General features: G+C 55.7%; 1 protein-coding gene across 2 annotated transcripts in view; it reads left to right on the top strand.

Moving 5' to 3' along the window:
* Positions 1–2,526: 2,526 nt before the first annotated feature.
* LOC110576694 (plasmanylethanolamine desaturase) overlaps positions 2,527–14,303 on the top strand; it is a 23,175-nt gene continuing 11,398 nt past the window's right edge. For both annotated transcript variants that reach the window (XM_044918542.1, XM_021685891.2), the window contains exons 1-2: positions 2,527–2,715; positions 10,368–10,487. In XM_044918542.1, coding sequence (XP_044774477.1) covers positions 2,592–2,715; positions 10,368–10,487 — 244 coding nt within the window. In that variant the 5' untranslated portion in view covers positions 2,527–2,591. The remainder of the gene's footprint in view (positions 2,716–10,367; positions 10,488–14,303) is intronic.

Raw genomic sequence — 14,303 nt, 5'->3', positions numbered from 1 at the left:
CTGTGTGTCACTAAGGAACATCTCTCAGGAATGAGACTATTCCCCACAGGTCCCTCAGCCCACAGCACGGGGCCGGCTCGGGGCAGACGCTGAAAACGTTCACCCAGCGTAAGCACACTCAGATGGATGAAGAGGATGCATAAAGAGGTGGGAGAAAGAAGTCCGCTGGCACGAGCCCCCATCGCAGCCTCCCTTGACCTCCAGCCCCCTCACCCATCATCCCTGTGGAACCTTCTTACTCATCTCCCTTCCCTCTAGGTTCACCCCATTCTAATCCACCTCCTCTCAGCAGCTAGAGGTAGCTTCTCAAAGCACAAATTGGATCTTCAACTCTGCGGGGCATCCTGGTGCTGCCCTTGGAAAGGTCAAGATTCCTGTGTAGGGCACCAAGCATGCCCAAGCCCCCATGGATCTTCCTCTTCTCTACAACTCTCCTCTCATGCTATACTCCAGCCTGGCTGATTGTTTTTTTTCTTCAATTCAGTGAGTAAAACAATCTCTCACCCCTGGGTCTGTGTACATGCTATTCCCTGTGTCTGGAAGACCCTCATACCTCACCTGACTCCCTTTCCCCAGCCAGTTCTTACTTTACTTCAGATGTCAGCTCAGGTATCCCCTCCTCCAGGAAGCTGTCCCTGATTTCTTACCCTGAGGTAGGTAGCCATTACCTATGCATTCCCATAGCTCTCTGTTTGCCTCTTTCATTCACGCATTAATTCAACATTTATTTGGCCTAAATGGTGCATAATGATCTGACTCCTTCATACCTCTCTGATCCCACCTTCCCCCTTTTTCCCCTCTCACCCTCTGCTCCAGCTACATAAGCCTCCTTGCTGTCCCTTGAGCACACCAAGTATGCTCCTGCCTCAGGGCCTCTGCACATCTTCTCTGGGTATCCTCACTTCCTTCAGGTCCCTGCTCAATTGCCACCTCCTCAGAGAGGCCTTCCTGACACCTCCGCTCCCCATCTGATGAAGCACTCCCTGTCATTCTCCACCCATCTCTGCAGCCTGCTTCACTTCTCCACATCATCGGTCCTTACCTGAAATTAGATTATCTTTTTGCTGTTGTACCATCAGCATTTCGCACAGTATCTGGCCCACAGCAATTCTCAGTAAAGATCTGATGAATAAATGAATGGAGCAATCCAGATCAACATGATCTTGACTTGAGGCAAGCTGGCAGGGGCTCCATCCCCCAACACTGTGACACACAATGGAATACCATGAAGTTGTAAAAAAAAAAAGAAGAAGAAGAAGAAAGAATAAGGAAATAAGACACCGCAGGCACAAAGAAAGTAAAAAACACAAAAACTGGACTTCATCAAAAGTAAAAACATTTTTTTAAAAGTAAAAACATTTTTGTGCATCAAAGGACATTATGCAAAAAGTGAAAACACAAAAAAATGAGAAACAATATTTGCAAATCATGTATCTGGTAAGAGTCCAGTGTCCAGAACACATAAAGAACTCTTACAATTCAACAATAAAAGACAAACAATCCAATTATTAAATGCGCAAAGGATTTGAATGAAAGCATTGGGCTGAGCCTTAATTCACTCAGCAAGCGTTTACTGAGTTTCTACCATGTGCCCTATGCTGATCCAGACATGGGGATTCAGCTGTGAACAAAGGAAGTCCCGGTCCTCAGGAACTGGTTTTCTGCTGGGTGACACATGAACTGCAAGTTCATTGCCCATGACAAGCGCTGTGAAGACAAAACATGATGATGTCACAGTGACTGGAGGAGGGAGCAACTCTGAGCAGGGAAGTCAGGAGGGGACTCTGAGGAGGCAACATCACTGGTTATTAGAAGTCAACGAAAGGCTGTTGACTCGCTCTTGGCCCGGCGTCTAACGGATACTAAGCGCTCACCAAATCTTACAGTGACGCTTAAGGTCATTCTCATCAGTTTACTGTCCTTGCCCTCTGGAGAACAGGAGGTCCTGGGGCTCAGGCTCGCGGGCGCTCAACACCAGCTGGCACACAGTAGGCGGACGCACGGTCCTCGTAACCTCTGCACGCGGTAGGGCTCGAGAAGCTAGCCCAGGCAGAGGGAGGCCCAGCCAGGGAGCACTGTTCGAAGTGTCCACCAAGCGCTGGCTCCCCGGCCCCGGCCCGGCGCCCTCCACTCGCGCTCCGTGCACACAGGAGGCGCTTGACAGTGCGTGCTGAAGAAACGCCTGTTTCTGGGTCCGGCGGCGCACGACCTCGGCCCATTGCACAGGCCGGTAAACCGAGCGCGAGGTGGGCGGCGCCGCGCCGGCCGTTCCTGTGGGGTCGACGCCTGGCCCGGGTCGGGGGCGGATCGCTGCGGGGAGGGACGCGCCGCCGCCCCACCCTTCCGTGCCCAGCTGCGACCAGGGGCGTTCCTGCCCCCCGGCACCGCGGTTGGCTGGCTCGACGGCCGCTGATTGGCCATCGCGGCCCTGGCGCGGTCCCCGATTGGCTGTGACGCGCGGCCGGGCGAGGTCCCCGTCCGCGCCTCCGCCGCGCCGGGCGCTGAGCAGTCATTGGGCGGCGTGATCTCGCCGCGATTCCGCGGCCCTGCCGCCGCCAGCGGAGCGCACCGGGCGGGCCGGGTGAGTGGCCATGGCGGGCGCCGAGGATGGGCCGGGTCAGCAGCCGGAACTCGACGAGGATGAGGCGGCGTATTGCCGGCGCTGGGGCGCGCAGCACGCCGGGGCCCGCGAACTGGCCTCGCTCTACTCTCCAGGTAAGATCTCCGGGCCCCCCCTCTGGGCCTGCAGCCGGGCTGCGGACAGCGACCCCGGGTTCCCCAGATCGGAACCTCAGCCTCAGGCCCTGATGCAGAACTCCAGCCTCGGCTTCTAAACTTGCAAATAGCGCCCCCAAGTCCGGGGACCCCACCCCAGGGCCCCTTCCAAGCTCAAGCCAGAGCTCCAGCCATGGGGCTTTCTAGATGCACAGACAATCCCTATATCAAGGAACTGCCATATCAGCTCCCCGGGCCACATAGAGAGCCCCCATCGCACCCCCAGATCCGGATCCTAGCCTCAAAGCCTGCGCGGCTGCAAAGAGCGCCCCTAGACTTAGGGACCCCTATCCCAGGCAACCCGTCAGCTGCATGCACTGCCACTCCCCCCCCCCCCCGCCTTCTCTCATCCCCCCTCCCCCCCCCGGCCTCTTAAAAGTCCCATCCCATCCCAGGTTCCCCAGATCCGGAATTCACAGCCGAGGGCCCCATCTGTTCCCCAGCCAGGGCCCTGGGCGGCAAACAGTGACCTCACCCCCAAAATGTGGGCACGTCAGCCTCCCTGCTCTAGGAACCGCAACTCAGGGACCCCCCCAGCTATCTAGTGCCCCAGGCGCCGCCCTACCGCCAAGCCCCATTCTAGTTACAGCTTCAGTGGCCACAGACCACCCACTCCCCCAGCAAAGAGGAGCCTCAGCTCTTACTCTGTCCCTCTATTCCGGTATCCCGAGTGGTGAGGGCACTGTAAATCTTCCAGTTTAAGCTCCTCCCCTATGCAAACCCCAAGTCCAGCCCTTGCCCCTTTCCCATTGCATGTATATCAGCCCCCTCCATTCTCCAAACCAGACCACGGTTTAGAGACCCTTACCCCCTGTTCTGCCCTCAGATAGTGGTCTCTGGCTCCTTCCTGCTGTGCCTACTATTTATGCTCCAGCAAGCACCGGCTCTCCCACTCTTCTCTGACTTCCAGTAGAACCCAAGGAATCTCATTGCCTGGGCCCTCTGTCCCCAGGGGTTAAGGAAGTGCCATGGAGAACTCCAGAGTCAGGTGACTGGGAGCTGCAGGAGGCCTCTCCGCCTGGATGTCACCATCACACCAAGCTTTGTTTGTCAAACATTCTGACATCTTTCCTTTTGCCAGGGGACAGCCGCCATGCACAGTCCTTTCCTGGGGTGGGCATGGGTCCACTACCACCTTTGGCTTTCTACTCTGACTGGCCCGGGTTTGCATTACCATCTCTGCCATCACTGGCTGTGTGACCTTGGGCCATTTGCTTTCTTGTTGAGTCCTAGGTCACCAGAGGCCCTTTCTGGACTTGCAATTCCATGCTCTGGGTGTGATTTTTTTTTTTTTTTTTTTTTTAATGACTTGGGTACCTTCTGCATGATGCCATGGTTTCTTTAGCTTGTTCCCAAAGCACCTAGCCTATGGACCTAAAACCTCCTGCACTTCCTGGGATAGGCTGGGCTTGGCATCCCCACTGCTTCTTGCTGTGTGACCTGGGCCAAGCCACTTTCCCTCTCTGAGCCTCAGTTTCCTCACCTCTAAAATGGACATAAAGTTTACCTGTTCGTTAGTGTTTGGGGGAAGAGGAAATGAGATCATCCACTTTGATGCAGTGCTTGGCATACAGTAGGCACTCCCTAGTGCTGCCCCATTAGTCTGGTGTTTTCTGGGAGTCTTGGAGTAAGGTGTTTGACCTCTCTTGTCCTCAGACTCACCACCGGAAACTCGAGGGTAAGGATTCAAAGGCCTCTTCCTTTGGTGTCCAGCCCTGCCCACCTGGGTAAACCCTGCCCACTTTCAACCAAATCATACTCAGGCATTCTGAGCTCCCCCAAGAGACTGCCATTTCTCCATTTCCCCATGATTGCATCTTTGTCTGGTTCTGATTTCCCCAAATGCCCTTCACCCTCTGAAGAACAGCCATGCAGGGATCTGAGGCTGCAGACAGCCTCCAGATGCCCCAAACCTTCAGTAAAGGCTTTATCTCCTCTTGACTTGGAGCTGTGAGGAGGCAAGGTGGTGAGGAGTGAGGAGTGGAGAAGCAGGAGACTGGACAGACTGGTTTCTCCAAATTTCGTAGGTCTCCCTCCCTCTGTCTCTGTTCCTTTCCTGTGTGGCCTTGTAGAAGTACTTCGACCTTCTCTGGACCTGACTTATAAAATGAGGCACCAGGCTCAATACATGTGGAGCATCTTTGTCCCAGTCTCCATTCTAGGCCCTGAGGGCAAAGCAGTGAATAAGACAGGAAAAATAGAGCTGGTATTTTACTAAGCTCAGTAAATAAGGAAAGTAGCTCCCTTGCCCAGTGGTGGCAACCATTATGGAGCAAATACAGAGCAGAAAAGGGGGAAGTGAAATGTTGTTGGGGGCAGTAACATTTTAGGGAGGGGGCAGTTAAGGCTTCACTGCGTGAGTAATATTTGAACAGAGACATGAAGGGAGGGAGGCCTGAAGATAATTGAGGAAGGATTGGTCCAGACCAAGGACCCAGCAAATGCAAAGGCCCTGAGGTGGGAGCGTGCCCGGAACGTTTGTGGAACACCAAGGAGTCCCATGGACTGGAGAAAAATGAGCAAGGAGAGAGTAGGAGAAGCTTCTGGGTTCCAGGACTGAATTCTTGATATTGTTGGGGCCAGAGGTGGATTGGCACCCTGACAGTTGGCAGCAATAATAAGGCAGTTAACATAGTTGACATTTATTTAGCACTGCTTGTGCTGGACATTTTCTTCACATGATCTCATTTCATCCTCACTACAACTGTCTGAGGTGTCCCCTCAGTACCAACTGCATTTTTCAGGGCAGGAAACTGAGGCTTCCCCCCCCCCCCCCCCCACCACCACCTCCTATAGCCTCTTCATAGCCCAGCCCCTACATGTGTTCTTCCTAATGCTTGTCCTGTTTAGGATCAAGCCTGCATCCGCCCCTCCCAGAGGGCAGAGTCAGCAAGGCCAGGGACTGCTTGTGTTTGATTTGCCTGGCACTTCATGGTCCCCCTGTCCATCTTGAAGACATTTCCTGAGGCTTAGCAAAGAGTAGGGACTTGCCCACAATCACACAGTTAGCAGCAGGGCCAGAACCAGAACACTGGTGGAAGGAGGGGAATGTTCTAGGTTCCGTGTTCTTAATCTTCACTGTGGAAGGGAGCCAGCCCAGGGTGGGTGTGCAGGAGGAGCCCAGTGTTCCAGGTCAGTGGGGCAGCATGCGTGCAGGGCCGGTGACAGAGCGAGTGGGCCTAGTGTCCGCAGGGAGCTGTGAGTAGTCTGATCGGGGCAGCACTGGGTGGTGGGAACAGCAAGGGCCAAGGAGTGGGGCAGCCTCGGCCCTTTCCTGTGGGCCCCTAGTGTCTGGCCAGGAAGTTGGGGCCTGGTCCTGCGGATCCTGGGAGTCATGGAGGGTCCCCTAGCCCGCTGCCCTCTGGGTTTGGGGTTCACAGCAGCAGCCTGCCCCGTGCCAGGATTTGTGAAGGACCTGGTGGGCTTGGCAGGCCTCGTGGGCAAGCCCAGAGGTAAGGCTTCCCACGGCTTCCCAGCAGGTATCCGCTGAAACCTGGCTGTGTGTGCCACATCTCAGGTGCCCCGGACTCCGGGAGTGGACCCTCAGGGGTCATTGGAGTCAGCTGTTCAAACCACCCTGGCTAACTACAGGTACCTCTGGCCCTGGGGGATACAAGGATCTCTTAGCTTGGGGTCAGGGCAAGGATTCGGTCCCCCAGAATGGGTCTGACTGAACCCAGAGACCTGGGTCCCCTTTCCAGGCCAGGCCTGGTCCCTGCCACTCTGGGCTGAGTTTTCTCTCTGTCTCCCTCAGTCTTGGTCTTTTTCCATTTCTTTGTCTCTCCTCTCTGGCCACGCTCTTTGTCTTTTTTTCTCTGTTTCCTTATAATCTCTCCATGTCTCTGTTTTTCCTCTCTTCCTGTCTCTCCATTTCTCATTTCTCTGTGTCTCTACTTCCTGTTCTCTCATCTGTTTGCCCCTCTCACTTCCTCTGTCTCTCTCTGGCTCCTGCCTTTTCTCGGCCTCCTGTCCCCCCACCTCCCCGACGCCAAGGGCCATCAAAAGTGCAGGTTATTCAGGGCTTGTCTGACTGAAACAAGAAGAGTCGGGCCTGATGCCAAGCCCTTGGCCGCCGTGGCCTGCCCTCAGGAAAGCAAAGATGGCTGAGGCCTGACGCCTGGCCTCCCCTGCTCCTCCCAGCCCTCCGTAACCACCACACACAAGCCCGATCTCCTCCCCAGGCCAACAGGCATTCGCTGCCGTAACTCAGAGGCCAGATTATGGACCTTGGCCAGGCCAGGGGCTGGCTCAGGAAAACAAGGCCCAGCACTCTGCCAGAGATGGCCTGAGCGCTCATGTCCTAAGCAAAGCCCTTCTCTCCCCCCTGGACCTCAGTCTGCCCATCTGTATAGTGACACAACTTAGACCACCTGACCTCGCAGGCCCGGCCAGGCTGACTGTCCATGCTGTGACTTTGGACCAGTCATTTCATCTCTCAGGCCTCGTTTCTCCCTCCGAAGGAAAGGGCAAATGGTCCCCAGCCCACAGTGTATGGCAAGGGCTGGCTGAGCTCATCCCTGGCACCGTAACTGGAATATAGTAGGTGCTCAGTGAGGGCCACTTAGTATTATAGATGTATTCTTTATAGATGAAAGTTGAAGCACTTGGTCTGGGAAGGATCCAGATTCCAGAGGCCAAAGGTAGATGGCATTTAGATGGGAAACTATTCTGATTTCAGGGTCATTCTCCAAGGCAAGCCGAAAGAGCTGGGCGCTCTTTAGAACCAGGACAGCTCCCAGCATCCAGGCTAACGTGTCCCATTGACAAGCCCAGGACCCAAACCCAGCTCTTCATTTCTACCCACTGAGCCTCAGTTTCCTCACCTGGGAAGCGAGATCACGTAGCTCATCCCTGGAAGCATTGAGACTTGAATGAGGGACCAGCTCAAAATGCTGGTGATTGCTGCCCCCAAAGGAAGCCACCCAATAGGAGGCCACAGGAAAGGGAGGAGACTGGGCTGAACCAGGAGCTCTTGCCCCATCTGATGGGGACAGGCAGCCACTGCTGCTCAGGCCTGGGGCACCCAGAGCCTTGTGTTCTCAAGGGAAGCAGGAAATTAGGAATTGTAGGTGATTTTTTTTTTAATGTAGCTTTTTTTTTTTTTTAAGCCGAGAGCAAAATGTGCTGGAGGGAGCTGGTCTGCGGCATCTCTAATGTGGGCTGCACCTGACACCCCAGCTGTGCTAGGCCTCAGTGTGCGTCGGCCACTGTTACTGTTACTCCATCATGTTAGTGTGCCAGGCCGGCAGGCTGGCGTTGAAGCATCACCTTTTCCTTACCCCTTCCACCTGCCCCCTGCCGACTTCTGCTTCTAAGTCCAGGCCTGGGCCACAAACAGGAACCAGAAAGGGGAAGGCCATGCTGGACTGGATTACAGTGACCCCAGGTAGGGGCTGCTGGAGCAACAGGGTCACATGGCCCAAGGGAAACAGCCACTAAGAAGTGGGATGCGAGAGGTTCTAGGCCCACATCTGCAGCTGTGGGGCTGTTGTCGGGGTCCTCGCCCTTGCTGGACCGCAGTGTCCTCATCTGTACAAGAGGGGGCCAAGGGGATGCAACCCTGGGCGCGGCCCTTTCCCCCTCTGACCCTTGGTCTTTTTATGGGCAAAGGGAGGGCAGCTGTTCTGATTCTGGCCCAGGGCTCAGCGTGCTGTTGTAGGTCCTGGCCAAGGCCCTTCTCCCTCTCTCTCTCTCTCTCTCTCTCTCTCTCTCTCTCTGAGCCTATTTCCCTAGCAGGAGCAGTGCAATGCCTGATACTCCCTTCGAAGGTGCTCTGGTGAGGTGCCCCCACAGACAAAGCCTGGCAGTTGTCCTCTAAGGTTCTCTTTACGAATTTATTCATTCCACGGGCATTTATTGAGTACCAGCTGTGTGCCAGGGCCCTGGTGAGCAAGCCGGCCATGGTCCTGGGCCTCCTGAGTTCACATTTGGGTCGGGGAAGATGGATGTCATAGGGGCAGCCCTATGCCGGGGAGAGTCCAAGAGTCAGAGGGAGCATCATGGATGGCCTCCTGGAGGTGGAGGTCTGCAAGGGCATTGCCAGAGTCACTCCAGGTCAGAGGCGAGTGAAGGGAATAGCAAGCACTAAGAGAGGACAGACACAGGAGGACTCCTCTCTCTCTGCCATGTCCCCTTCAAGTGTTCATCACTCACAAGGACCTGCCCGGCCATAGGATCCTAGTCTGTAGCTTACTAGCTGTGCAGCCTTAGGTTACTTCCTTGGGACCACTCTGACCCTCTGATCTCTGATCTGCAAATTGGCATCACCTCAGTAGGCACCTGGCACATAGCAACAGCTCAGTAGATGTTAAACACTAATGATAAGAAAATTATTACCATTAAGGGTTTTCCATGCCCTGGGGACCAGCTGCCTGGGAAAACAGTATCCCCCGGGTTCCTGTGGCGCAATCTGCACCACCCACGCAATGTTTTCCTTCCCTTTTATATTTTTAAATTTTAATTTACAAATTACAAAGGATTTTTGGTAGAGGAGTACATTCACAAATACTAAATTCCAAGGGGGTTAAGTGAAAGCCAGTCTTGACCAGGTAGCTTTTTCTTTTCTTACATAAATGGCTGCTGGTTAGCACTTTGCTTTTTTGCACTCACCGGTATGTCCTGGACACCTCCATGTCTACGTGTAAACAGCCGCCCAGGCATTTTTTTTCTGGCTGCAAGGATGCCATGGACCAAATTAATTTGGCTGATCCGCCAGGCGCTGGACACTTCCGTTGTTTCCAGTGTTGAGACCCCCCCAAAAGACACCTCAGACGGAGCTGCAGTGAGTGAATCAGCTTGTCTGAGCTCACATGGCTTTTAAAAATATGTGGCAGGAGATTTAAAAAGATTTCACACCCCGGTCTTGATTTCTGGCTTCTCTTGGGAATTAAGAAGCTCGGGCACCCTGGGCCCGCCCTCCCACCTGGCAGGAGTCCGCATGTTAGTGATCCTCCTTCACAAAGGGCATGGGTGCCACATCCCACAGCCCCCACACAGCCCACCTTACTCCACGTTACCTGCCTGGTCCCTCATCTCCTGTGTCGTGCTCCCAGACCCCCTGCTCCTGGCAGGAGCCCTAGAAATGGTAACCAAGGCCCATTTCTCCTAAATCCCTGACTCACTGGAGCCTTGCTTGATGGATGTTGGACAGGATCTGATCCTCTAGGGTTAAAAGGTGTTGGTAGCCTTCACCTCCAAATAATTACGTACACAAGGGGACAAGTGATGCCATGAGGTCAGTTAAAAAAAGGCTCATTAAAGTTCCCTGGAGCTTCTCCAAAGAGCCCACAAGGGCCCAGGAGACAAGTTCTGGTCCTACCTGCCAAAGAATTGGCCTGTGCAAGGCCAGCTTCCTGGGCCGGTGCCTTGGGCCGACTCTTCCCCTTCTCCGGGCTGCAGTGACGTCATCTGTGAAATGGGTAGGCTGGGGCCTTTTCTTCATGGCAGCCCCTGTGTTCCACCTGTGCCGAGCACGTTAGACTCTGTGAACACATGGAAGAGCTTGTACAGGTCCGGCCCTGCCTGGCTTTAGTCCCAGCCCTGCGGCCTTCACCACCCGCCCCGCGCTCACCTCTGGCCTCCTGTCCCTGCAGGCAAGCGCTTCCAGGAGTGGTGCTGCGTGGTCCTGTGCCTCAGCCTCATCGCCCACAACTTGGTCCACCTCCTGCTGCTGGCCCACTGGGAGCACACTCCCCTCGTCATGCTGGGTGTCGGTGAGTGCCTGGGGCCCCACTCTCTGCCTCCCTCGGGTTCCCCAGGGGTCAGGGACCTACCCACTGTCTGCGCCACTCTGATGGCAACTTGCACACGTGGGTCACGGTGTGTGGCTGTGCGTGCCCACGTGTGTGTGCGTGCCTGTGTGCACATGCGAATCAAGGACGTGCTGTGGGAACCCCACCTCTGTCTCAGTGACACCTCCGTTCCTCCTCTTACTTGGGCCAAAACCCTGGGCATCATCCTCAGTTCCTTTCTTTGTCTTCCGTTCCATATCCAGCCCTCAGCAAATGCCCTTGGCTCTACTTTTTTTTTTTTTAATGATTTTATTTGTTTATTTGAGAGAGAGAGAGAGTGAAAGAGAGCACAAGTGGGAGGCAGGGAGAGGGAGAAGCCCCAGAATCCAAACCTTACTCTCCACCTCCACCGTTCTCACTCTGGTCCGGCCACTGGCCTCTCCTGCCCAGACTTTTGTAGGAGCCTCTTCCCTGGTTCCCAACCTTCCCCTTTGCCCCCACTGTCCGTTCTTCGCTGGTAGCCAGAAGGATCACGTTAGATCCTCGGTGAGGTCATGCTACACCCCCATTCTCTGTATACGTAGAATAAGACACCGACTCCTCAGTTCCTCCTCAGACACCATCTCCCTCCACTCTTCTCTGGGACAGCATGCTCCCTCCCCCGGGCCTCCTCATTGTGTCTCCGCCATGCACTGTTGGACACACTCGTATCTCAGGGCCTTTGCACATGCTGTTCCTGTGCCTGGAACTCTCTTCCCACAGTCACCTACCTGATTCACTTCCTCATCTGGGTCTCTACACAGAGGTCACCTCCTCAGGGAGGCTCTCCCTGATTACCCCTCAAAAATAGCAGCCCTGCCATACACCATCACTTCAGCATACTGTTACACAATATATTTATTTGCTCAGTATCTGTCTCCCTCCACTCAAATCTCAGATCCCTGCGAGCAGACATTCTTGTGTGTTCACTGCTGCGGCCCAGCCCCAAGCATGAGGCCTGGCACACAGTAGGTACTTGATAAATATTTATCGAATCAGGGAACGAATGAATGAGCAAGCTGCAGCTTACAGTACCTACTCGTGTTTCTCATTGGTCAGGCCTCCCCCGTCCACAGCCGGGGAGTCGGATACTACACTTGTCATCATTTTGCAGATGAGCAAACCGAGGCTTAGAGAAGGGCAGGCCAGCGTCACACCTCGAGCCAGAAGCACAACATAGTTCTTCGTTCACCATCTCCACTCCCAGGTCCTGGGGTGACTCGTTTCCCTCCTGTCTGCGCACTGGCCTCCCCTCTGCCCTCAGGCTCAGGCACTCATCCCCTCCCCTGCCCTGGGCTCTCAGGCGGAGGGGGCATCTGTGCCCTTGGTCCGCCCTCCTGGCTCTCCCCAAGTGTTCAGCTCCCACAATCTCATTAAAAGCACTCTGGTCACCTAAGCCAATAGTGCTCAGGCTGGCTAATTGAGCCATCTGGGTCTGCGGTGGGGTGGGCCTGTGCTGGGCCTGGGCCAGCTGGAGGACAAGGAGTTAACCCCTCCGGTGCTGGGGAGCCTGGGCCCCACCTCAGGAGCCACACATGCCCCCTTTGCCCAGGGGTGAGAGAGACCTCACCTGCAGCCTCTCGGCCTCCGGGCACTACATTCAAGGGCAGGGATGTGGCCAGCGTGAGCCCTGGTGCCCCATCTTGGGGTGGTGACGAGCAGGCCCCGGCCCAGCTCTCCTGCCTCGTGGCTGTGGGGCCTCGGGCAGGTGCTGTTGCATCTCTGAGCCTTGTTTCCCACATCTGTACCTTGGGGCTGCTTGCAGTACCTGCCTCCTCGGGCTGTTGTATGGGCAAAATGCAGGTGTGTGTGGCTGCCGCGGGACCGATGACTGAGCCAAGCGGGGGAGGAGGCCCGCCGACATAACGCTGTGTTTAGCAACGGGTATTTCCCAAGTGCCTGCTGTCCACCGAGCTGCACGTTGGGCACTTTTAACTCCTGGTGTCAACCTAGTGAGGAGGCTCTGATCACCAGCCTCTGAGAGGCCAGGTGACATGCCAGTTGGCCGTCCCTGGGGCAGCAGCCGAGTCTGGGATCAGACCTGCCCAGCTCTTAAGCCACAGCCTCTCCCAGCAGGGGCCGGACAGCGTCCAGTTAGCACCAGGAGGAGAACGTGTGGGAGCCCAGGTGTGTGCTGTGTGAGCCAGGAGCCTGGGTGTCCCAGGCAGGTCGCCACCTCCCTTCCCTGGTTGGGGTCAGAACTTCCCATCCCTGGCTCAGGAGCTCGGGCGGTCCAGTCACAGCGTGTGACACCAGCTCCCCCATCCCACACCTTTGCCTCTGGGCTGATAAGAGCAGACAATCTCCTGATAGTGGTGCTTGCAAAGTCCCTAATCGATTTAAGTAGCCACCCTGATTTGTGTGTTAACACGCAGGAGGCCAGGCATCGTGCCAGTGTGCAGGGCCTGCCTCTGGCCCAGCACTGTCTCCCCAGAGGTCCCGGCACCTCTGACAGGCCCTGGAAACCAGGGGAGGCGGAAGCATGAAAAGGTGCCCAGTTAATAAACATGGACCAACGATGCAATGCTGGGAAGCAAAACCAAGATAAGAGAACGGGCAGGGAAGGCCCTTCTAGAAAAGTATTTGCAGGGAGACCTGAAGGAGGCGAGGGAAGAGGCCAGGCAGGTATCTGGGGGAGGGGCGACAGGGAACAGCAGGTACAAAGGCCCAGAGGCTGGTGTGTGCCCAGGGAACAGATGGGAAGCCAGTGTGGCTGGAGAAGGTTGATCCAAGGAAAAGTAGTTGGTGGCAGCTCAGAGGTGGGAGGAGGGGGTGTAGACTGCAGGGCCGTGGTCTGGACTCACGGTTTTGTTCTACAGGCCACGAGGGGCCATTGGTGAGCTACAAGGAGGGTGGATGGGGGCAGGGAGGACCGGAGAGGAGGCGCGCATGGTGGCCCAGACTGGGTAGGGCAGTGGAGGCGGTGAAAAATGGTCAGATTTGTGGTGAGCTGTACGAGGCGAGCGGCCAGCGTGTCCTGTCAGCTCGGCTGTGGAGGTGAGAGAGGGCCTGTTGGTGGCAACTCTCAGGCTTTCATGGAAGGGACAAGGTGGCCATTAACAGGGGTGGGAAGAGGCGGCTGGGGGGAGATGCTTGAGCTGCCTGCCTGAGAGCCAGGGCGAGGTGCCAAGCAGGAAATTGCAAATCCAAGTGTGGAGTCCGGGAAGGCAGCCGGAGATAGAAATCTGGGAGTCCTCTTAGTAGAAGAGGTATTTGAAGCTCAGATGCTGGCAGAGTGCCCCCAGGGGCTGAGTGCAGGCGGAGAAGAGGCCCAAGGCCCCCGTGCCTCCAGGCTGTGGGGGAAGGAGGAAGAGCCAGCTGAGGGGGCGGGAGGGGTTGCAGAGGGCAGAAGGAGAATGTGTCTCCAGAAGACTTGGGGGTCAACTAGGAGTGGCCGCGGAGCAGACCAGCGGGATGGGACAGCAAGGGGACCACTGGATTTGGCCACGTGGAGGCCGTCAGTGACCTTGACAAGGACAGTGTTGTCATCAGTGAAAGTGTGAACAAATGAATGTCCCTGGGAGCCTTGAGCTATTGGCTGTGCCTGGGGAAAGCTTGGGCGCTTGTGAGTTGGCCCTTGAGGAGTGAGTAGAAGTTTTTGGAGGCCTGGTAGAAGAGGGGGTGTTCCAGGCAAGGGAGCACAATGAATGCAAAGACTGGTGGTGAAGTCAGAGGTCACCTGGCCTCAGGTCAGGTGAGGAGTCAAGCTGAAAGATGGTAAAAAAAAAAAAAAAAACAAGGGATTTGGCCCGGCCCCAG

The sequence above is a fragment of the Neomonachus schauinslandi genome, chromosome 10 (genome assembly GCF_002201575.2).
Source record: "Neomonachus schauinslandi chromosome 10, ASM220157v2, whole genome shotgun sequence".
Lineage (NCBI taxonomy): Eukaryota > Metazoa > Chordata > Mammalia > Carnivora > Phocidae > Neomonachus > Neomonachus schauinslandi.
The sequence above is the reverse complement of the archived record's forward strand: the minus strand, read 5'-3'. Positions and strand labels throughout refer to the sequence as shown.